General features: G+C 37.8%; 1 protein-coding gene across 15 annotated transcripts in view; it reads right to left on the bottom strand.

Moving 5' to 3' along the window:
• The window catches only part of MAGI2 (membrane associated guanylate kinase, WW and PDZ domain containing 2), a 739,872-nt gene that overhangs the window by 155,213 nt on the left and 558,313 nt on the right, over nucleotides 1–26,346 (bottom strand). For all 15 annotated transcript variants that reach the window (XM_057422529.1, XM_057422525.1, XM_057422520.1 and 12 more), the window contains one exon: nucleotides 462–519. In XM_057422529.1, coding sequence (XP_057278512.1) covers nucleotides 462–519 — 58 coding nt within the window. The remainder of the gene's footprint in view (nucleotides 1–461; nucleotides 520–26,346) is intronic.

A 26,346-nucleotide genomic window follows, 5' to 3' on the forward strand; every position in this document is an offset into this window, starting at 1 on the left:
TATGTAGTGTATAAATAACCTGCCTTCTGGTATAAGCATTATAAACACCTGATTTGCAGCAAGGAAGAACTACCCAGAAAATTCTCTTTACTGAGCTAAAATGATTATGCTTTGCTCTATTTGTTGATTAACAAGGTTTCTACCTCATTGTATACCTACAGCTTACCTAGAAAATACATTTCCTTAATTAATATGATCTCTGTACAAGTATCAGCTGGAACAATACCATGAAATCAGACCTTGGAGAAAGAGAACGACTGAATGCCTAAGTCACTTATTTGAGACACACTGAATATATTTGGACACATTAGCTGTATTGATGACTGAGAATTCCTGGTATACCCTCAGTTTAACACATCAAGTAATTGTACCTATTCCGTGACAGGCTAAGCACTGCAGAGGATACTGGTATCAGGTTATGACATATTAATAGCAACTTAATATTGAACTTGGGAACTTACTCAACATAATAAGTGCCATAAATGGGATCATCAATTTTCTCCCAGCCATATGGAAGCTCTGAAAAACAAAGAGTTATCTCTCTCAGTAAATGCAGTACAGAATGCTAAGATTTCTAATAACAAAGTTGTGGATCTTTGCTGGGTGTTGAGGGAAATAACTTGATAGGGAAATTAGATATAGTGACCAAAGCAAATGTCAAATCTTGAGCACACACACGCACTCCCCACAGCCACAAGTAGTAGTAACTTGAAAATTGGCATGCAAACACAGACCTCAGTCTCTGGAACAACACATTTTTAATTGAAGTCCTTGAATTGTTCCAACACCTGCGCTAGCCAACAACCGTAGTGCATCTTGTATGCCATCACCACTGAGGAAGCGAGGGAATTCTGTTTTCCCAAATAGGTACATGCAAAAAGACTACTTTGTCTTTTAAGCTTCTTTCTTTGCCAGGAATCCTGGAAAAGTTGGTCTAGAAGGAATGTCATGTGAGTACAGTAATTGTACCTAAATGTTCCTGAGATGTTTGTACTATTCATCTTACTGTGATAGCAATTCCACAGCCTCCAAAGGCACCCTCTTCCAAAGCTTAGTTAAATATTGGGGACACCGGAGTACATAGTAGCACATGAAAGTACAAACTAAGATATTATGATACCTTCTGGTCATAAAAATAATAATATTTTGCAGAAATAGAGATCCCTAAAACATTCCAGTATTAACAATTAAAATGTTAAAACATTAATTTAATATCTTGAAAATCAATCTGTTTTCATGTACAAGCAAACTTACATATATATTTATGTACATCCATATGTATTTTATTATCACTCACACTGCATGCTTAAGAAATTATTAAACTGCCAACAGAACTTCATCTTGTGTTTAAAAGGCACCAGATGGATGTAATAAATACCTCAGTTGACATAACAGAGTGAAAACCTCAGTTCTACATATGATGACTTTGATGGAGGAGACTCACAAAAGGATGTGCATTCCCATCACACACAGGTATCAATGCCTGTGCAGTTAAAGACTATGGCACAATATACAGGAGTGGAATCGATTCTGGAATTCCTTATCCTTTTTCCCTTTTTAAACTCAGTTGCACTTCTAAAGTAACTTTTTGGAGACAATGAGTACTAAACTAGACAAAGCAGAATTGGTGTATCTCATACTGAACAGAGAATAGACAATTATTTAAGTGCTCTAAAAGACAAATAGGTAAGTAAAGTCTGACTGCCAACAGGGAATGAGTTAAAAAACACCATGTTTAGAAATTGCTTAATGTCTTTTTGTTACTTCTCCTCTAAACTTATCTCTTTTTGAGTGAACCTGCTTAGACTGCTGGATGCTCAGACATCCCTCAGAGGATGTTCCTGCTCAGCCTTTTCCAATAGTGCAACAAAGGATACAACCCTCTGCCAGAGACTGGCAGATGAGGAACATCTCAATTACTTTTTTGTAATGAAAAGGTGAAGGATTTTCTTAATGTTTATACTCAATTTTTCCTATTAGTCTTAGAATATTGTTAGCTTTGAAACCTTCACAGGACCAGATTCTGAACTGCTTTTGTCAGGGCTATTTTGATATTGTCACTTCACAGGAATAAATGCAGCATAGGCTATTTAAGCAGGTCACAGAATCACAGAGCAATTGATATTGGATGGGACATCTGGTGATTGTCTAGCCCAACCTCTCTGCTCAAAGCAGGGTCACTTAAACCAGGTTGCTCAGGTCCATCTTCAGTCAGATTTAAATATCTCCAAGGACAGAGACTCTACAACCTCTCTGGGCAATTTCTTCAAGTGGTTGGTCTCTCCTGTATTTTGGTTTGCATCCTTTACCTCCTGTCCTGTCACAGGACACCACTGAAAAGAGCCTGGTTCCATCTTCCTTGCACCTCCCTTCATGTATTTATTTAGTCTAATAAAATCCCCCTTGAGACTTCTCTTCTTCAGGCTACACAGTACCAGTTCTCTCAGCCTTTCCTTCTAGGAGAGATGTTCTAATCCCTTAATCATCTCAGTGGCCCTTCAATGCTCTCCTGTATGTCCATGTCTTTCTTGTACTGGGGAGCCCAGAACTGGATCCAGAACTCCAGCTGTGTCTCACCAGTGCTGAGGATAGGGGAAGGATTATGTCCCTTGATGTGTTGGCAATGCTCTGCTAACTACAGCCCAGAAGGCTGTTGGCCTGCTTTGTTGCAAGGACATGTCCCTGGCTCATCATCAAGTCACCAAGCATTAGAAAGCCCTAATGTTCCTCTTTCCAGACCTGCTCAGAACTTCAGTAAAATGTGTAGGTAACTGACTGCAATGGTTCCCACAAACTCCTGTATATCCTGAGACAAGGCTGTGGAATGTTATCCATAAATATTCATAAAGAAAGCAGCCGCAGCACGTATTCTGTAGTGTCCTTACATTAAGTTTCATTCCCAATGCATTCATGATAAATGAGGCAATAATTTGCTATAAAAAAAACCCAATGCTTTTACCGAACCCTGTGACAGAATGAATATAAGGTATTAGTTTAAATAATATAGGTACATCTTTTCATCTAACCTTTCAAGGTTTTCTTCCCCTAATTAACTTAATGCTGCTTTCATATCTGGCCATCTAAAATTAAATTCCCTTAGAAAAAAGTGAGGCAGGTACTGGTAAATCTGTACATAAAAATACACACAAACACATACATACAGATGCACACACACAGATAGGTCCCTGTCCCAAAGTGAATTAGTAGATGGAGTTTTTTCGAACTATGAAATTAAAGAACAGAAAGTAGATGTTTTGCCCAAATTTAAAGGTAGGTATTTTTCTCTAAATATATACACCTTAAAGTATATAGATGAATAGGACATATTTTATTTTACATATTTATGAAAATCTGAAATAATTTGAGGATTTACTATTAACCTATCAGCCTTTTTTGTCCTAAAGTAATACACAACTGTATTTATGAACTAGCACAACTATTGAGAAGGCAAATGGCAAATCCCATTTTCTAGTGTAAAAGTCTGTAAAAAAATTTATGAATTTGACATATTATGGAGAATCCACTTTTAAATGCATGGATTCAGAAGCAGGGAAATAAATTACCTTTGTGTATCATAATATATATAAACTCCATCTAAGGCTGTGGTCTAATTTCATTTTTCCATTTGAGATGCAGCCTGTAAACTATGTTTAATTAATATTCTGTTGACCAGTAAAATGGAATTGCTAGAGCACAAACCCCAAGTTCCTGCCCACCAAGTGTGGCCGATAATGTTAGTGGAGTGTAGTTTACTACAAAGCTTCTGTTAGAACAATCTTCTGCTACATTTGCTTTCAGAAGCATTGTGATTATTTTTCATTACATTAAACAGCAGCATCTATTCCATTTTTCACTATTGAAATGAAAGATTACAGGACAGAAATACTTTAGTGCTTCATAAAACAGGAAGCTAAACATTTGCTAAATTAGGGTGAGGGCATTACAGTTTCTCTTTTTCATTTCACTGGGCCCAGGGATGATCATTAGGGATGAGAGTAAACAGTAAACATTTATAAAAAAGAATTATTATAAAACACTAGCGTAGGAGATTACTCTTGGCCACTGTGATTTGAAATAGGAGGGCAGCTATAAATTCTACTGATATTCATTTGGTTGCACTTGCATGCTAGTTCATGTGCAACTTTTGCAATCAAGTTTCATGATCACTATGCTATATGTGAAGTCTTAATTTTCATGAGTTCAACACTTCTATCATTCATGTCTTAATTCTACTGATTCCAGGAGGTCTTCTCTGTATAGAGGGGACCACCCCCCCCCCCCCCCCCCCCCCCCCCCCCCCCCCCCCCCCCCCCCCCCCCCCCCCCCCCCCCCCCCCCCCCCCCCCCCCAATCTAGCCTTTATTTTAAATCTTCAATATCTAGCACTGCATGCCCACATATCTCCTCCTATCACTCAGTGGAGGGCCTGTTCACAAAATTTGTAAAATCACCATTTAAAAATCAGTAAGTTTGTGTCGCATTTGGCAATGCTGATATCCTGAATGGACGGAAAGGTGGTGGAAAATCTGTATAGTATGTTTATATGCTCCCAGACAACTTGGTTTGTTTTTACAAAAGGAAAGAAAGAAGGAAAAATAGAAGGGAAAGAGTAACAGGAATTTAAGTAAGTCACCTTAATAACGGTAGTGCTTTCTCATCCCAGCCTGCTTATGTAAATGGTCCAGACACTCTTATTCTGACTCCTGAAAGCTGTTGTGTTTCAGAATGACTTCTGATGGTGCCACTTAACCTTCTCTGGGAATGGAGGAAGGAGTACATTTTGGATCTCAATGTACCAAGATGAAAAAGCGTATTACCAAACCAAAAGATTAATTTTAATGAAGTTTATGGAGTACAAAATGTATTAAAGAGTCAGAAAATCCTCTCAAGGTTTCAGAACCACAGCCAACATTGTGTCACTTCCCACCGACAGGCTGGTAAGACAGAGAGCATATTGAATAGGCTGCAATCAAAATATTTGTATAGTACAAAATAATAAAGTATGAGAAAGGAAAATAAAATATATGTCTGCTGTTACTGAAATGGTGCAATAAGGATGCAGAAGCTGTGGAAGTCAACATGAGTTTGGTTCACCTGCCTGGTTAACACCCAGGCACAGGTCATCAGGAATCCTTTTCTAACCCACATAAGAGACTTCTCAGAAGAATACTGTGAGAATCCATTCAACAGCCTGTGTTTGTTTTACCTCTTGCTTCCTCTCTCATTTCTTTCTCCCTGTTTCAAATTCAGTTTTGCCCTCTCAAGTCAGTTGCCTACTACAAAGACTATCAGGAGAGCTGGGTTAAGAGTTACAAAATGCAGTGCAGCTCCAGAGTCCAACACAGTTGCACGTTCTTCTTGTTTCTTTAAGACACGTAATCTTTGCAAATATTTATCTGTAAGTCTAAACCAGTGGTCCTCATTGCATAGCTTATACAAAAAACATCGCCTGCAGTACCCTAAGGCACAGTACACAGATCATCAGGGTGCGGACGCTTCCTCTGGTGTGTTGTGCTGCTCCCTCAGGAGCAGGGGGCTGGAGATGTCTGCTTTGAATGCTTTCATTAGTGTACGTCCAACCTGCCAGGATGATACTTGAAAGAGATATAATGCTACTGCTCCTGAAAACTTCTGTTACAGGTTGCCATAAGGAAAGAGAGGATAACTGCTCACTGAAAATCAGTATTTAACTGACTACTCACATATCTGTGTGAATTCTGATAGGTCACCTACCTGCACACCATCTGGGAGCTCCAAAACCCAACAAAAATATCGTTATATGCTACGGTAAAATTCTTTATGCTACCTCAACAGGTTCCTCCACTTAGCCAATGTTTCAAATGTCACTGCCTGAGCTGGAAAATGCAATTACTAACATGGACTTCTCTGCACTGGAGTACAAATCCACTGCGGATGAACAGCCCCACCTCCATAGCAAAACCAAATTCACTTTTCCTGTCACGAAAGACCTGAAAAACTGAGAGAATGTACCACCTCCAAGCCAAGCCATGTAAGACCATTCTCAATCAAACCTGTGTTCTCCAGCCACCATTCTCATACCAGCAAATTTCACAGTCATGACTGTTTATGTTCTGTCTGTAATTACAAACCATTCATGTGCAATTTGTTCTCATGAATAAAATGACATTATGCATAATTTCTACTTGCACAATGGAAACAAATGTCTAAGTAACATTCACATCTGATATATGCATCTTCTTCCTTCTGTGCAGCTTACTGTGACATGCTACAGCCTTAATTGTGCAGAAAGCAGATTAGGAAATATTACTTTCAATTCAATAATATTTTCTCCCAGCATTGTTACCTAATTAAATACTGACAACAGTAGGGATATTTTTTTAACAGAGGAGGGCCACAATGATGATCAGGGGGCTGGAGCACCTCCTGTATGAAGACAGGCTGAGAAAGTTGGGGCTGTTCAGCCTGGAGAAGAGAAGGCTGTGTGGAGACCTCATAGCAGCCTTCCAGTATCTGAAGGGCGCCTATAGGCATGCTGGGGAGGGACTCTTCATTAGAGACTGTAGTGACAGGACAACGGGTAACGGGTCAAGACTTAAACAGGGGAAGTTTAGATTGGATATAAGGAGGAAACTCTTTACTGTGAGGGTGTTGAGGCACTGGAACGGTTTCCCCAGGGAAGTTGTGAACGCTCCAGTCCTGGCGATGTTCAGGGCCAGGTTGGACAGAGCCTTGGGTGACATGGTTTAGTGTGAGGTGTCCCTGCTCATGGCAGTGGGGGTTGGAACTTGATGATCTTATGGTCCTTTCCAACCCTAACTATTCTATGATTCTATGAACATTAGGAGTACTTGATCCCTCTGACATGCAGAACTGTGTAATGTCTTATCATGGTTTGCATTAATACTGTGAAAAAGCACCAACTGAATTACTTAGTTTTAACTATCAAAAAAAGAGTTCTTAAAGGGCTTGATAGCTGTTAATTCAAATAAAAATTTAACAAAATGCAATTAAAACAAAATTAGATGAAAAAGTACCTTATATGTTGAGAATTTAGTTAGGTTATTGTAGGCAGTGCCTGAGATGGTTTTCTTAATAAAGTCTTATTAAAAGAATGCAATTCTCAACAGTTTAGTGGGCAATAACTGAAGCTGGACAGAGTTAACCTCCAAGCTTATTAAAAGTTTCAAACAAACTGCAAAAAACCTATTTTCTGTGTATTTAAAAATAATAGGTTTAAGGAAAGCAGAAATGACAAAAAAATAGTAAAACTTTTGTCTGTCATCAAGTCATGTTATCCTTTTGTCTTTTTCTCTATCCTTTCTCCTGTGCTGTTTAGCTGGGTACTTTGTATTACAGAACATCTGGGGAGAGAGAAGCTTGTTGATTTCACAGTTTCCGCTAAAGTAACTAGTGCTTTATTGGGGAAATAGAGACCACTAAGAAACCCTGAAAAATCTCATTTTTTTAGGTACATTTTCTTGTCAGGAGACTGGGTATGAAATCCTTCTCCTCAGCTCCTAGCTTTAAACTAGCTAACATGAGCATTGCTAGGAGTCAAGTCACTTCAGGATGTGTCCCGGTGCAGAATGTGAACTTGCTGGAGAAGCTCAGCACGTGCCCCAGTGGTTCCTCGTGCGCATATCAAGAAGCTGCAATGGCAATGCCAGATAGTTCAAAGTTCAGATTGCACATTAAAGGGACCGTCACCAACACACTCATCTGACCGGCAGAAAAGGAGCCCCACATGCATTAATTGCTCACTGCATTACCAATTTGTATTCCTGAAGTTCAGCAGATTTGCTGCACACCACACATAGCTCCAATGTGCAAGATTCTGCCTTTGAAAACGATTTTATTAACATAGCCTTTTTATGCTATATTCTTTAGACTTTGAAGAAAACAGACTGAAAAGAAACATTCTTTTTGATCTTCTGGATGTTCAAATCTTTCAGTGCTTGTACCTCATTACTGGCTGTATCAATTCAGCCCTGTTACAAACCAGTGTTTTCTACCTAATAACTGCCTGATCTTATGAAGTGCGGCTTTTCTTCTATTTGCTTTTCAGTCTCTTCATTTATTTATATTATCTCCTTTGCCGTTAAATGTTTAATAACATACCCTGTGAATTAATGAGTTATTGAATTTACTGTTATATAAACTAAAAACTTTGGTTTGGCTACTGACCGAAAAAGACACACAAAAGTATGTGGCTACTAATAATGCAGGCTAGGCCTTATGTGAGGCAGCTAGGTATTCAGTTACTAGTGTCTCAAATTCATGTTTATAAACTTCAGCATACTTTAGCTAGCTGTTCATCTCTTCAGCTCTGGTATAATAAAGAAAAACCAGCCTATTAATCCGTAATAAACACAAATGACATATTTTTAATGCCATTTTCAGCACCAAACTTTGCTAAAGGGGAAACAGGATTACCCTCAGCATTTTGTCACAGGGCAATAGCCTGTACCCCTGACCATCTTGGTGGCCCTTTGCTGAACTCGCTCCTGTGTATTGATCCAGTTTATTATGTGGGGTCCTAAAACTGGATGCAGAAATACAGATATGGTCTGATGAGTTAGTTCCCAGCCTATTGCAAGATTTTGTTCCTGCCCAGATGCAGGACCTTGCATTTGTCCTGGTTGAATATGACAAGGTTTCTGCTGGCCCATTCCTCCAACCTGCCTAGGTCCCTCAATGGCAGCCCTAACCTTGACCATGGTGACTGGTTCCCTTGGCGTCACCTGCAAAGTTGACTTTGTTGCCTCCTTCAGACTGTATATAAAGATATCAGAAAGGAGAGACTGTGCTATATCTGCAGTAATCCTGTTTCACAGGCATTCAGGTATAGTATGACTCATCAACCACTACCCTCTGAGCCCCACCACCCAACCAATTATTTACCTGCTCAGTTCTCCATCCATTCAGACTTCTAAAGTCCTAAATGTGACACACAAATATTATGGGACACAGAGTAAAAAAATCTTGCAGAAGTCAAGGCTTCCTCACCACTGTCTCCCTTACCAGCCTCTCCTCTGATCCTGACCCATAGACTCTCAACCAGCCAGCCATCCATCATATAGGAGAACTCCATAAAGCCAAGCTGTTCCTCTGCACAGAGGACAATCCCTTTTCCTCATCTCCACTCACCATCTTTCCTGGTCAAACAGGATACTTTAAAAATCTGACTGATTTTTTAAAATAGCAACACTAAACTTTTAATAAAAATGTCAATCAATGTTAGAAAACATTTTCTTTTCATTACTTCATTTGTCTCACTGGACCTTGAGAGTCTCAAGTCAATGTTTCAAAATCAAGCACACAGTGTAATGCTTTCTGCTTTGTTTTGCTTTTTCTGCCTTGTTATTACGCCAAATGGCAATTACTTGATTTTATGTGACAGGCCAGTGAGGCAAATGTATAGACATATTATAAAATGAGACGGGAAAATGTAGCTTCTACAGTGACAATGAATAAAAAACCAGCCAAGAATTGCTTTGTATGCTTCCAATGAACTGATTATCTGTGGGTGGTCCACAAATAAAGCCTATCCTGCCCAGACCGTAAAAAAAACCAGAGGTACATTACTTGTTTGTGATGACCTGCAATAGCCTCAGAAGCACCAGATACTGACCTGGGATGAAAATCTCAGAGCAGATTAAAGAACTAGTGCTCTGATTGAGTACAAGGTATCTTACATTTCTGTATTTTATTTCCAAGTGGCCAATGAAGTTGCATGCAATCAGATAGAAGAATCCTCCTCAAGGTACTTCCTACATGATCTGTTTCCATGACTACCATGCTTTTTAATAATGTTTTCACAGTTCTGAACAGTAGCTGAATGTATGCAATGCAGATACACTAGTTGTTTAGATAGTAGTTGATGAAATAGATAATTCAATACAATTGATGAGGGAGATTACATAGCACTGTGGAAAATTCAGGTTAATACTGCAGTAGCTGAGGCAGCAATTCCTGGTTTATACTAGTGAAATAAGATTAGAATCTGTTTTTTTCTCCTCAGTGGCTTCATTGCCTTGTTGAGGGTGAGAACTTTAAAAGCCCATCTTTTATTACTTTTTGCTATCTTGCACTTTAGATAAAAAGCTGTTTTAGTTGCATGCAACTCCTTTCTGAAACTTCGTGTCATAACTTATTCATCATTATGCATTAGTTATATTTATGAGGACACTCAAATTGAGTCACTCCATACTTTAACCATTATGTTAAAAAATCCATTGGCATTTGAATGACAAGGAAATATGTATGAATTCAGAAGCTTATTTTTCTTTATTTGAATTGTAATGCCATCTGCCAAAACTAGGGTTCTGTGACAGCATCAGAAAGGAACTTTGCATGTGAAACAGGTGTGCGGTCCTTTGTTAATCTACCAGACACATTTTGTTTGCATTCATAAGGCCCTTTGCAAAGGTAGTGTCCAATTCATACACAGATTTGTGACAATGACATAATAATCAGGTTTCTAAGTCACTTTTTCGTCAAGAATTTTAACTGTGTGAAATAATAAAAACACAATTAAGATCTACCCATGTTTTCTTCATGTTTTAATGTTCAGTCATGTTGGCATCTAGTAACAAGTTATAGGAAGAAAGAAGAAAAAAAGGAAGGCAAACTAGTGCTTTCATGTTCATATTCACTATATTTTTTCTGTGCTGCAATGTCACTTTCTTCCCAGTGTAAAACCTTCATATGGGTGAACAGAGTAGTAACCCAAACACTACTGGGGACCAAGTACCAAGAGGGGACCAAGAGGGCACTGTGTGAGAGGGACAGGATGGAGGTGGAGATGGACAGAGAGATGGGAAAAAAAAACCAAAGAGGAGGCTGAGGTTCTTAACGTGTCTTGTTTACTATTACACATTTCAAAAACTCTTCAGGTTCTTTTCCAAAAGAAAAAAGACCTTTATTTCTCCCAAGAAACTCCAGATCTCCTTCAAAGACAAGCTGTGGTCTATTCCTAATTTTTCCTAGATCTAGTATTCTTTTACTAGTATTTTTTACCAAAAGAATTTGTGTGTCGTGTCCCATCCCGTCCTGTCCCTCCTCTCCCCCGCCTCCTTCTTGAGACTCCTTCCTTACAGCCCCAGTGGTGATGTAGCCCCCTGAATCCAGGAGCACCTCCACTACCCAGTGTAAGCCCAAGTCTTCTCCATTCCCAGAAATTCTGAGGTTAAAAAGATTACAAAACCAACCAAAAGACTGCTGTAATACCTCAGAAAAAGTGTATCTACAGCAGTTAATGGAAGAAGAGATTGTTGGCTCACTTTTTTTTATTCATGTTCAGCAATAGCCTTTATCATAAGCATCAGCCCAGAGAAACGAGGTTGCTGACTTTCAAAATACTGCTATACATAATTTTGGAATGAGGAACTGATCTACTTGTTATTCCAACAGAAAGTAACCTTTTCCTCAGTGTATTGCCCTTGTACCTGTATAATTAATTATTTAGATTGAATTAATTACATTTAATTGTGTTTGTACTTAATGGTTGGAGGCAGGTCTCCAAACTAAAGCTGTACCAACTCAGTGACATAATAAAAAATCTTCAATTTAAACTCTTTTTCTGTTAGTCTTTTAATTTCTACTGTTTACTGTTCTCCAGTCTCTTCAGCTTCTTAAACAAATATCAAGGTCACTACAAGTTCTTAAAAGAAAATGGGACCCTCCACACTGCTTCTCCTACAACTTATCCCACAAGATATATGGCCTACCACAAAGCTGGAAATGGAAATGGGAAAAATAAGTTGTGGCAATATTTGTTTTAAGATTGTTGTAATTGTCTTTAACTATGCAGGTTTGTAATATAACCAGGGAAGGACACATAAACACAGAACAGAACAACTTTTAGTGGCTGGTTATATTTCTTCTCAGTCATTTACAGTCTTCATAAAACTTAATAAACCGTACTGGCCATCTGTAGGCAGAACTCAGAGGATGAGAATTTTATTGGGACTTCTTTACTGGACAGGTGTACAGACTGTAATTATTATTTTAAAGTCAAGCAAAGCTGTAATGGACTTGATTTGATGTCTCTCTTGATAGGCACTCCTGACGTTGTAAGTGTTAATGCTTGCTATGCACTGCTGTAAACTGTAATGTTGGGATTATTGTCCATAACTTTCAGATACAGCACAATGGCCTAAATTAAGTTTGTTTGTAGTTTATGATATATACACTCTGTGCACTAATCAATAACTAGTTATGTTTTTCCCTAGTGAACTTTAATTATTTTGAGGAAAATGCTATATGCCTACAGAATACGTGTGCTCAGTTCCTAAGTTTGCCTTTTGTGCTGAGCTGTAGTCAGGTTTTGTGGATTTAAATCAGTATCTATTTTCTTCCTTGGTATGTAATCAGGCGGTAACATTTCACAGGCTTGGTTCACATCTGGCTCACTAGTCTGTGCCTACAGAGGAAGATTATTTCTGTATCATGGGAAAAAATAAACCTCCAATCTTTTACAAAAAGTCTTACAAATGAGGAGAATTGAACACTACATCCATTTTAGGCGCATATTTTTCTGTGCTCCACTAAGTCAGTTGTACCACTGCCATGTTTGCGAATGGTTGGGCCTGAGGACTTGCAACACCTGTGGCAGAGGCAGCATGTGCCAGCCTTTTGTACACAGTGAAATGATAAAAATGTACTAGTTTTCCACTTTGCAGTTGCAGTCGTAATTACACAATGCAGCTGGTGCTGCAGGAAAATCTGTGCTGTTCAGCAGTAAAGGAACTGAACTGGAAGGAGTGAGGATGGTGTCGCTTTGCAACTATCTCTTTTTTTTCTTCTGTAGTATTTTGTATTTATTCTACCATTTAAAAATGAGCAGATGATGAGAGAGGGCAAAGGGACAAGGAGAGTACAAAAGGTGGGTGAAAATGAGTGAGAGAAAGCATCAGCGCGACAGTGTGGGGAGGAAGATGGTGCTGCTATGACTGGGCAAGTCTTGCTTGGACTGGCCCTGAATTGCTCACTTCCCTCCACATATTACTTCTCTCTTTTATCTGTCAGTCTCTTCTATTTTGCCTGTTCTATTTCCTTCATTTTTCTCTTTCCTTTTCAATTTTATCTTCCTTTCCCCCTTATTTCTTGAAATTTGTTTGAGTTATTTACAAACAGGATACCTTTTGGTTTCCTAAAACTGATGGAAGACAACAGTATCTCCTGCAAGTTAAACCAGGAACGAATGCTTGTGTAATATGTACCACACGGTTTAAAAATGGGAGAATGTGTTTATAACTTCTGAGTTTGCAGGAGCTGATTATGGGTATCTGTATGAAGTCTGAAAGAGAATGGGGATTGTATAATATGGTTTTAAGATCATGAGCCGGCTGCTCCTTTTATCCCCTGTGATATGCATATGTAACTCATTCATGAGTGCTTAGCATGAAGAGGATTTTATAAGATTAAAACTTAGATGGCAGCCTAAGGTTCTTTTGAGAATATTTTCTTTTCTTCCTTAAATAAAGGTAATTAATACCACTCAGTTGTTTTAGGACCACAACTAAACAGGGTAAGAATAAGCTGTATCAGGTCTGTCAATTTTACATTGTCTTAAAGAGTCTAAAGTTTACAACACTTAATCATGATGGCTGGAGGCCAAAGCTGCTTTATCACTCTCCTTCTCAGCTGGACAGGGAAGAGAAAATATAATGAAAGGCTCCTGCGTTAAGATAAGGGCAGAGAGAGATCATTCAGCACCTATCAGCAAGGGCAAACCAGACTTGATTTGGGGAAATTAATTTATTAACAATCATAGAATGGTTTGGGTTGGGAGGGACCACCAAAAGCCATCTAGTCCAACCCTCCTGCAATAAGCAGGGACATTTCACCTAGATCAGGTTGCCCAGAACCACATCCCGCCAGGCCTTGAATGTCTCCAAGGATGGCACATCCACCACCTCTCTGGGCAACCTGTGCCAAGATTTTACCACCCTCATTGAAAAGATTTTTTTCCTCACATCCAGCCTGAATCGCCTCTCTTTCAGTTTAAAACCATCACCCCTTGTCCTATCAAATCAGAGTTGGATAAGAAAAAATGAAAACTCAATCTTAAAACCACCTTCCCCACGCCCATCCCTTCTTTCCAGGCTCAACTTTACTCCCAAATTCCCTAACTCCACAACCCCATAAGTGCATGGGGACAGGGAATGAGGGCTGTGGTCAGCTCATAACACATTGTCTCTGATGCTCCTTCCTCCTCATGGGGAGGACTCCTCACACTCTTCCCTGCTCCAGTGCCTGGTCCCTCCCGTGAGAGACAGTCCTTTATGAACTTCTCCAACATGGATCCTTCCCATGTGCTGCAGTTCTTCACAAATTGTTCCAGCGTGGGTACCTTCCACAGGGTGTAGTCATTATAGAATCACAGAATAGTGTGGGTTGGAAGAGACCTCAAGATCATCCAGTTCCAACCACCTGCCACAGGCAGGGACACCTTCCACTAGACCAGGTTGCTCCAAGCCCCATCCAACCTGGCCTTGAACACTGCCAGGGATGGGGCAGCCACAGCTTCTCTGGGTAACCTGTGCCAGCACCTCACCAGCCTCATAGGAAACCAAATACATACTATTTGCTCAGATTTCCAGATCTTCTCTTGCACTTGTGAGTATGACAATATCTGCTTATCTTAAAAAAATGGGGACCGCATGAGCAACTATAATCCTACAAGCATCAAGGTCATTGCCATGTTCCTTCAGAACAAGGCTGTTAAAAGCAATTGGTGTCAGAAAGCAGCGTTGAGTAAACCCTGCCCACTCTTCGATTTGCAGGTCAGACTTCTGCCATTCAGATGTTATCAAGGTACTGAAATAATCTGATAAAGTGAACAAAGACAACACCAATTCATAGCAATTGATCACTAGTGTCTTCATGCGCACTTAGTTACAACAGTGAGAGGAAAAACATACTGAAATTACAATGAAAGTAATGAAGAATACTGTGTTAGTATCAAAATCACAGTAATCACCAATTCTCAATCCTGTTTGCTCACACAACAAAGTCTGGAGGCTGTTTTGACCTGAAACTGACAGGGAACACCTTTGCTGTAGCAAAATAATTCACTGCAGCCAGACAACAATTAGCACCACTTCACAGCTCCAGCTACTCTTGAATGATGGGAGCTTGTATTCAGCTCTCCTCTGTTCTCTTTAACCGTTATGAAAGATCTTTTAAGGATCTTTCTTCTGTTAGTATCAAGAGGTTTATTTATTTATTTGTTCCCAACAGAAAACATTAAATACAATCTTTAAACGACTAGAAATTTTGCTGTGGTTTTGTTGATGACTATGCTATTCTGTGTAATCACAGTGGTCCCTCGATGAGGAGAACCTGTCAATAACTGGTTCAAATTGTGATGCAGAGCATATGACTTTGGTACAGATATTGTTAGGTTTCTGGCAAGTCAAGTTTACACTAAGAAGCCAAGGACTTTCCTTCATGTCTCTGCAAACCTGAGGTAATTCAACAGGAATAAGAGAAGGAATATTTAGCAGAGCAGGACCAAGGAAATACAGACACATGTGGTGACTTCCACAGACATGTGGAAGTCACCACAGCAGCAGAAATACTTCTGCCTGTGGACACAGGGATTTGCATCTCCCACTTGCAACAGCTTTCTGGCCTTGACTGGCCTTTGCATCCACAAGCTGCCTGCTTCTCTCCCAGTGAAACAACACCAGTTTCACTAATTCAGGGGAAGCAGCAGAGTTTAACACATGGTAATTGTCCATTATTACCTTAGAAAACAAGAACTCTTGACAGATGGGGTTTTGTGTCTTATTTTAGCTAATCTAATGGTCAGAAGGAGAGAAATCCAAGAGAAACTCTTCCTATTGCCTTAGAAGCAAGCTTGCCCACTCATCTTTTTAATTTTTGATAAACTGATAACGCCTTGTAATTAAAGACAATTAAAAACTATGGCAATAAAAGGAAAATATATAATAGAAAACGAAACCAAGGACATCAGCACTCGAGCTTGTGAGAATAAAATACTGGATTAAAGAAAGGGAAAATTCATTCAATTACCACAGTATGAATGGTCTCGAGATGCCAAATAAGAATAGGAAATTTGATTTTTAATCTCTCTAAAAGTGTACGTCTGCAGTCTTCGATTTAAACTCATGTCTAATGCAAATCTTATTAAATGAAGAAAATGTTCGGAAGGAAGAAAAGAGAGCAGAATAAATGTATGACCTTCTCCATTCTCCCCCAAAACAAGACCTTAATCTATTAAGGATAGTACACAAAGGCCCTTAATAATTTCCCTGGATCAGTTTTTACCTCTGTATTATTTATTTATTTATTTATTTATTTAATCTTAATGGATATTTATGATAACCTTTGATTTATCTAAATGACTGAAAATGGGAATCTCCACTGGAGGTTCTGCTTAAAGCACTTCATGTTCCCTTGCAAAGAGATACAAGCTTACAAAATGAACAACAGAAATGAAACAAATGTGCATAAGCAGACATTAAAAACAACCAAGTGTAATTTTCAATTAGGATACTCTTTTCTCTTGTCCATTCTAAACCATGCATTAGACCAACAGCAGCTACAAATTATTTTTCACATTTGCCAACAAAAATACCTTTTAACTCCATTTGTATGCAGTTGATGCAAGATGAAAATGAACAAAATAACAAAACCTGACAGTGTCGCCATATGCTTCAGTACAGAAGCAAATTATAGTACATTAACACCCCATCACTATCATATCAAAAGACTGCAAAGATAAATGTTCCCTAAAACAATATCTACTAAAGAATTAAAAGATGGATAAAGTAATTGTTTTAAAATAAAAATACAAAATATTTAATTTTTCCCCTTTTTTCCTTCAAGGTTCCTCTTCTTTTTTTCATTCTTTCTTCCCATCATTACTATTGCCACAGATTCTCTCTTCAGTTCCTTTTATTGTTGTTAGAGATCTTGATGTTATCTTTGACCAGTAGCTCCAAGTTTATTTTTCTTACAGTTAAATCTTCCAGGAGCTATAGTTTGAATAGCTCAAGAATATGCAAGATTCTCATGTCAGATATATCAAAAATTCACAGCCCACACATTAGTGGTCCTCAGAGCTTCAAACTACAGTGTTATATATGCTGGTCTGTCAAAATTCTCTTTTTTTTTTGTCAATATGAAACAAGCAACTTGACTAATTGAGTGTTTTAATAAAAGTCTAGATTTTCTTATTTCAACACCACTTCTTTTTCCCATCAGAGTTTATTTCCCCTTGAAAGAAATCTGGGATTAAGGTAGGCTGTGCTCATTCTCACTATGTGTGGGTATTATTCTGGAATAAGCACATGTTTTACTAGGTTAACTTTCAGCTGAATACTGAGCATTTCATGTATACACAAGGATGGAATATTAAAAACAAGCCAAAAATATGAAAAGTCTCTAGTTCAAAGTTCTTCCAATATATACAGATCTCCTTTTATCTTCAGAAGAAACAATAATTACCTATGTGCTAATAATTATAAACTCTAATGGAATGGCAGAAATGAGTAAGGAGGGCTTTGAGCAACCTGATGTTGTGAAAGATGTCCTCGCCCACGGCAGGTTGGTTGGAGTAGATGATCTTTAAAGGTCCCTTTGACAGCAAATCTTTCTATGATTCTACTGATATTGGTAATGTGAATGCTCATCTCCAGGAATTCCAGTTTCTCTACAGGTGATTTACTTTTCTTCTTTTATTGCTCCTTCCTACCCCCTCTTTTCTCTCTGCAGTTTCCAACCAGTAGCTGATAAGTAATCCTTTTTCCAGATCCCCAGTTCCATTTTCATACACCTTCCCACAAATGCTATTCTGTGATTCTATTAGGGCAAAAGATATTGGCTGGATCTACAAGGTCTTAAATAGTCTAGAAACTTGGATTTTAATTTACCAAAAGTATGAAAAAAAACGCTTAAAGAGCTGCACAGAAAGGCAATTCAAGTGCTCAAGTAAAATGCACAAAAAACTAATACAGTGGGTGAAATGAATTTAGCCTCCATAATTATTCCTCCTTTTGTCCATTTCAGCTCCAGCCTCTGACTCTAGTTCCAACATGTGTTTTAAATCCAGGCCTACTCAGGAGGCACACACCTTCTGAAAACACTTATGTGTTGTTGTCTCTCTGCTTTTAGTGTCTAGGTCTTCTTATTTTAAATATTTTTAATTGAAATTTGTTTCATATTAAAGAGAAATTTGCTTTTCTGTTTCACACAAATATTCCCTTAATCCTTAACTGTGCATGCTATTGCATTCGAATCTAAGCTATAGGACTTTAATCACACTCACATACACAGTAAGTTCTCTCTTATCATGCAGGTAACATTTTATTTACCTGTTTAAGTTCTCGCTCATTAAACAGAGATGTTCTGATGTTTAAGAAAGGAGCATAATGTAATAAATAAACCCAAACAACCAAATTAAATATAAAATTTGTAAAATTAAGACAAGCAAAATGGCCAATTTAAATTCTTTTATTTAATTTCTCTTCCCTGATCCACCCAAGCCCTCTGCTTTTTCTCAGTATGAACTGAGGTGTACATGCAGAACTTCCACTGAGCAAATGGGATGAAATATGGCCCCTGTTTGTAGTGTGTAAGCCCTAAGAACTGCAGACACATTTACAATATCAGTGTGAATGAGATAACTGATCCCTGAAACAGTCTAGCCATAGACTTGGCAGCACAAAGCTGCATGAAAACTAAATTTATCCTGCTACTTCTGATGCAGAATAAGACCTTTAAGAGCTAGTCAGGCATCCCCTCAACATGTTTTGAAAGCTGATTTTATTCTGTATACTGCATTGGAGTTGTCAAGAGATTTCTTAGATTGGAAATTCTTCTGGGCAGGGATCAGCTAACACTCATTTTTTGGTAACTACAAAAAAAAAAAGGGCTGTGTTTTATGCTCTGTGACAGTACAAATTAATAATCATAAAGCTATGGCAGCAACAGGTCAAGTAGTGTCCAAACATACTGTTTGCTAAAATCCCACAGTAACTGAAAATTATTTTGGAAAGCTTCTAAGCAAATACAATAAAGAAAGACAGGAAGGCTGTTGTAAAAGTTTTTGTCTGATATATATAATAAAAAGAGCTTTAGCTACAATAAACCGCAAACTAGAAAACAATTCTGTATTCTTATGAGTAGGCTGGGATGGAAGCAGATGGGGAAAATGATAAAAAAATGGGATGGATGGTATTTTAGCTTCTGAGCCATGCTGTTGAACATTTTTACTTTTCTGAGGTTTCCAGGACATGCAGATATATTTATATTCAATTAAGGCTGAGTTTGCCTCTAGTTACAACTCAGCATTTATTAAATTGCAAGGATCCTTATATTCAAGAGTTTATGTGCTGACTTCAGGTAAATCACAGTTCTCTGCAGCATGATCCTTGCTACTGAGGTATTTTATGTTTGTTCTTTAAATTACTTGCTCAAAGCAATACTTCTTTTTCAAACATGCAGTTGAATAACTAATTTCTCCAACAGCTTTGCAGAATATTTTCCATATGAAGTGCCAAGTCTGGTTTCTGTGCTCAGCTTTCCTTTTCCACATGGCTACTGATACGTGGATAATACAGATTACTCAAAAATATCTACAAAATACAATAACATTATGTTAAGAAGTATTTAGACGTGGTAGACTAAACAGTGCTTTCGATTCATGATATTAGAAGCAACAGAACATCTGCGCCTTTTTTTGAGTGTGGAGTTATTATTACTGGTGGCATCCTTAGCAGTGCTCCAATATTGGTAGCTACAGCTTGTACTGAATCCTTTGGATCAGGGCCAGCTCACATTAAAGTCAATGGAAAGGAGATTTGCTTTCTCTGAAGTTCATCAGGAATGAACTCATGACATTTAGAGCTGTCAAAATTGTATGCATTGGCTACTTAGTTTTCTAAAAGCATAGATGCTTTACCTACAGAAGCAATGATTATCTTAAGAACTGCTGGAATGCAAAAATAGGGATACTTTCAAAGGCACAAGTGGGAGTCATGTCATTTGCTCCCATTAAAAGTCTCCTTAAATATTCCCTCTAATAACATGCTTTGACCCCATAGGGGGGAAGCCATACTCAAGAGAAAAATTGGAAAATTTTCTCATTTTATTTAATGTGAAAAGGAGCAGTTTTAGAATGTCTTTTCTTTAGACTACAGTAATATTTTTACACCTTAAGGTAAGCAAATATTATGCTTATTTTTTCAGATTGGGATATTGAAGCACAAAAAAGATGGAATTTCTCATAATCACAAATAAAATCACTAGCAATGCATGGGACAGAGTCCAGAACTCCTGACTCTCTATGAACCACTAGAATACAGTGGTTCAGAATGTGTACAGAATACAGAATATCTCTCAGCATGGTTTAAAGAGCCACTCTCAGTCTCAGAAGACAGTTTTGTAAAATATAATTTTGCAAAAGGTACTCGGCAGGGTTTCAAACGCAGTAGTTGTAATTCCAATTTTTTCCATTCATCCTATTTCCCAGGTTTTGGATTTAGCAACAGGCTTTGGGATTAGCTCTTGAGAACCTTGAGTTTTAGCCAAACATGGATTATAGATCAAATAATGCTAACTGCAATTAATAATGTGGACGATAGTATTGTAAATTGAGACTTTACCAAGGAATTAATTTGTCATTGGAAGTTGGAATGATACTATAAGAAAACAAAATAAGTAACGAGGGACCAAATTATTAAAAAGACAGCATTTAAGCTTAATAATATTTGATCTGAATGGAGCTGAATGAAAAGTGGTTTTGCCTGAAGATCATAAAATGGTCATTCCATAACCATTCAGAAATTGAGGAAAAGATTTGGGGTAGATTTAGCTGCTGATATTTTTTCTGCATGACTTTTTCTGCATGAGATTCATAAGGAATATTTGTTTAATTTAAATGCATAGCACAAGTACTCCCCATCAAGATGTGGCCTCCATGTTCAGGGCACATTTGAAGCAAACTTCCCACTTCTCAGAAGTGTATCCTTAACAGTGTGCTCAGCCAAAAAGCAAAGACTTTAATTTGCTTTTGCTCTTTCATTTCCTATGAATATTTATTTAACAAGATAGAACCTGGAGTTCAAATATTTTCCTATAAGGAGAGCACCCTCCTCGCCGTGCTAAAAACTTACACAACCTCTGTATTTTTACCGGTTGATTGCGTACAAAATGACAGGGATTAAGCACAGGAGGGATTAAGTAAGCAGTGATGTGCAAGGGCCTGGTGCTTACACCTGTAACTGGGTAAACCTCTGCCCACACCATGACTTGGATGATTATGATGGACATGATCAACAAAACGTCTTTTTTATGTTTAGTGTCTTACAATACGACATTCAGGATTTACTGGAACAGTGGGATATGCAAACGTGTCATTTCTATGTTCACATCAGCGGTTTAGTGCAAGGTAATTATAATCACTTAGTGATTTCCTGCACTGTTCCTGAAAGCCATTCTTTCCAATCACAGAGCAGAAATTTTATGTGTAAAGTTTTGGAAAATGGGTAAATTTTTACGCTAGGTCAAAATTTTGAAATTTACCTGTGAAATACAGTGTCAGAAACAAACATTATCACTGAAAATGAGAGTTTCTGAATGCTGAACCACAATATTTTAAGAAGTAGGTTTTTTGCATATTTAATTCCATGTAACATTCTGTATTGCTGATAGCCACTGTGTAAGCAGAAAAATGTAACTTCTAAATTAGGTGTTCAACTATTTTCTCTAGCATCATTAGATATAATTCTATGACTCCATGAGCTGCTGACTATATGGAAACATTTTCTCAGCCCTGTTACTGTATATTGTTTCAAATTATTACAACGGAATTTGTTTATCCAAATGAAAATGAAAAGTAAATGATGAAACCAGAACTGTCCACAACAGCCTTTATAACAGTTGTTCCAAACAAAAATATATATATATATTATGCTGATTCTGTCATTAACATAGCTGAAAACTTTCAAGGTTTATGAACAGCTGCTTCAAAAAGACAAATCCCGATCTGTATTTTCCCTGATTCTCCTGAATGCAGGAGAAAATGGTGGATCAAATAATTACTGGGAATTGTTTCAGCCAAGCTTTACAGTTGTTCACATTTCTTCGACTTTCTGTCCTCATCTTTTCCCCAGCCTATTATGGCAATTATGTTACATTCTAAAATTCCTATAAAATATAATATGATTCACTTTTTATAATTTACCGTGAAATACTGACTGCATATAAATATTTAATTGATACTATTGCATATTTACTGCAGCTACACTGGAGTCCTTGGTTGAAATGAAAACACTGCATGTGTTCTGGATATAAAAATTGTAAATCTGAACTAGGGTAACCAGCATGTTTAATAAACTCTTGAACATCAATATCTGAAAACACTGAATGATGCAACAGACAGCAATGGCTTTGTAGCAAATTTTTCAATTCATCTAGAATTCTTAACTAGTGGAATGTTATATTCCTGATACACAGGCACCATCAGCACACAGGATCACACAGTATTGGAGAATGCTTAAAACTAAATCTTAATCAATACTTAAATCCCTGGTGGATGCTTTGAAAGTATGGTACAAACACAGTATTTCTCTCCATACTAAGCACCAGCCAAAAAACAGTGGAGATTTTGGAGAATGGCAGGTGACCAATGAAACTATGACAACGGTATTATAATAAATTCATCTCCTGAAGAGCATCTGTACAGGCACTTGAATTGTTAGTGTAGCATTTAGAATATGGAAAAACCTGTAAGCATTTTCAAGCCAAAGTTATGGTGTATTAAGCTGAGCTCACTGCCCCAGTAAGGTAGTTACACAGCTCCAGCATGAGAGCTTTCTGAAGAGCAGCCAGAATAGAGCCTAAACAGAACAGGCACCCAAATACATCTGCAGCTGATTTTGTGGATCTAAAGGCATGCGATGCTTTACAGGTGTCACTCTTGAATCTTTAGATATATGAGGCCTGGCTTCATACTTCAGTGGAACTTTTCACAGTACTACCTTTTTAACACAGACATAATTTTTTCCCATTCCTTGCAGAAATACCAAGCTGGCAGAGAACCAAATAGAATCTAAAACCAAACCAAAATGAAAGAAAGGAATCTTGGTAAGGCAGTGACTGAGTCTATACTACATCTTCCTGTAGAATATATTAAATCTGAAGTTATAGCACAGCATTACCATCCTTAAAACCTTAAATAACCTCAGCTAGAAACAGCACTTCAGTTTCTGCAGTCATTTTTTTTCATGCATGGAAATATGCTGGAAAACAACCTTATTTAAAGAGTTTTAACTCAGTAGTTTTAAATTTCTTTGATAACAGAACACAGAATAAGCCAACAAAAGAAATAAAATCCTGCAATGGTATTTGATGATAACATCTCCGTAATACCGTTTCTTAGAAGTCAGAAATCTACTTGATTTATCTCTTTAAACTAAATACATGAAGATTTCCTCAAATCTACTTAAGGCCTGCAGCATGACTCACTTCAATTTAGGATCTAGAGAGAAAGACGAAATAACTGGTCTTGCAAAAAAAAAAAATACCCCAAAATTATCAGCACAGAAAAAAGAAACTGTGATGCAAAAAATCATCAATAATAAAATGGGAGTTTTAGCCAGTAATATTCTGGAGTGGAGGTAGGTTAAGCATTGCGTGAATGAAAGCAGGGATGGTTCTCCTGCTTACAGCTGGGTCAGGTAGATCTCAACAGACCATTTCCTCTGGCGTCAGTCTCTGATCAGGCAAAGCAAAAGAGAAACCCTTCAGGAAACTTGTCATGCAAGGAGATGGGTCCATCCTACCAGGGCTGTATTCATCCTCAAACAAATTGCAGCTGTATTCTAAAGCAACCAGCTCGCAATTCTGTGGCAATTATGATGACTAAAGTGTGACACTCAGACCTAGGTGGCTCTCCTGGCAGCAGTGCAGGCAAATATGAGAATGTTCCTGGGTTAAGACAGCAGACTAGAAGACAAGTTGTCCATGGAGGTGCTTTGCAGTGGTTTGGGAGAAGTATCCTTATATTGCAGGCAGCACTGGTCACAATTGCTGTCACCAGACTGCTTGAAAACTGCTGTAATAACCTTCCTTTTACCTTTGTCCCAGCCAGGTAAAATTTCTGCAGATTCTATCCTTGGCACACAAATCTGAACTCTGATGTGCATATTTTTATCACAACTTAGCGTATCTGTACGGCACATGCACTGTTCTGCTGGGCATGGGATAACAGAGGGAGAAGTGACAAAATCAGGCTTTGTACTTGTTATTTCCAAGATAATAGAATCCAAGATACCTGAATTTCACCATTCCTGCTGGGAGCGCATGTAGTATAGACTATCCAGCCCCCTACTAACAGAAGACCCTACAGAGTAGCATACGGTCTACTACCACAACTGATCCACTGTGCTATTTCCTCGCATGAAAAGAGGTCTGTTCTTGAAGCTACTGTTTGTGAAGCTGGAGATATCTATCCCTGTGGGTAGAGATATTTTGGGGTTTAGTGGTTTTATTTGTTTGTTTGGTTTTTTTTTTTTGTGGTTTTGGGCTGGTGTTTTTTTTTTTCTTTTTTTTTTCTTTTTTTGGTTTTTTTTTTTTTTTTTTTAGTTTTTGATGCAACATACAGAAAGTTGTATTAAAATTTTATTTTTAACACTGAAAATTTGAAATGGGTCCCAGAGACTTGGACTCGCTACCCAAACAACGAACATCACCAAAGTGTCATGTAAGAACGCAGGTCTTCAGAACTACATTCAACTACAGCAAGATAAATCAAGAATCAAACTGCCCCACTTTGCCTTTTCTTCCTGAAATTCCTTGCACTAAACACTTTCCAAAAAGAAGGAAAAATCCCACAGCCACAAGACTGATCTGCAGAGCTTTGATTTATGCCAGAGTATACAAAGGCCTGTCCTCTGTACTCAGTCTACATGAAAAACACTCATACCCACATAACAAAAAGACAGTATCACAGTCTATATGAACAAAAGACACAAACTGATATCGCACAAGAAACCCAAGTTTTAATGTGTTCAGATTATCAGGAGGATGTTTCTGCTATCTTAACATCACTATTTTAACAGTTGCTTTTTTCAGGTGTGTGTGTTCATGTGTTGGATTATATTATCTAGGCCAAAATTTTGCTCTGTCTCCAAAGGTATAATAAGCTTCAGGAAGATAATTAGCACATGGCAACTTCTTCATACCTGAGATTTCTTTCAATATACATTCCGCATTAGTATGCTCACAGAAGAGACAACCTACTTATAAAAATCCCATTTTTCCTAAAAGCTCAAATGGAATGCAGAGAGTGAGATTAACATCGTGGTTTCTGCTTTGCTACTTGGTGGCATAAAGATACTGAAGGAAATTAATTAGTATATACAGCCACATGGGAACAATGTTACTCTGAGCAAGGACCCAAGTTTTTAACGTACCTAGAAGACAGAGCACACATCTCCAAAGTGACCAGAATACAGGGTTATGAAAGACAGAAAAGGAAAGCAATAGCTGTGTATTTATATGTACAATGACAGAAAAGGTTACTGGACAAGTAGATCACCTTTAGGTATATTAAAATTAGCCACTGGGCTTTAAACAGGTTTTAACCCATTCAAAACACCACACTACCACAGAGTAGTTGAATCAGGTAATTAAAAGTAAAAGCAAACAGTGGATTATAATTCTTTAGAGATTCCATCAGATAATTAAATCCAACAGCTAAATAATAAGGTTTTACTGATTTTATTATCTGAGATCTACATAAAGAAAACTGACCTCTGCACAGAAATACTGTTAATCTCATTCAACAACATGCTTAGCAGCTAAGCAGCACCAAGCAACCAGCAATAAAAATATAGTTAGCACATTTATTATATAAGTAGCCCCAGGCATTAATTATTTTAATGCCATTCCAGCTTATTTTCTGATACTGAAGAAACATGTTTAGGTTGAAATAGTGATTTCATAGTACAGTTAGGTAATAAAATTGATTTATTGACATTGGATATTTACTTCTCAGCTGAGTAAGTGTAAAGGTACACAGTTGTATCAGTTTCACTAGCACTAATAAGACAGTTTCCCTTGAGCTGCTGCAATAATATTAGTGGTGTTACAAATCTATAGCAATAACTTTATGCTTTCATAAAGTTTAGGAAAAATCACTACAAAGAAAATCCAATACCAAATGCTTTGGACAAAGAAATGCCTTTTCCTGCCATCTTATACAGGCACATGGAAATGAGCTACCCCCAGTGCTACAAAACTTGTGGCCATTGGCATATTTACTTGCTTTGGAAGTTGACAGAAATTCAGTGAAATCCCCACAGGACTTTTCTGGTACAAAAATTAC

Source organism: Pezoporus wallicus, unplaced genomic scaffold (assembly GCF_028554395.1).
Source record: "Pezoporus wallicus isolate ANWC-B61680 ecotype Strahan unplaced genomic scaffold, APGP_CSIRO_Pwel_v1 contig_3058, whole genome shotgun sequence".
Classification (NCBI taxonomy): domain Eukaryota; kingdom Metazoa; phylum Chordata; class Aves; order Psittaciformes; family Psittacidae; genus Pezoporus; species Pezoporus wallicus.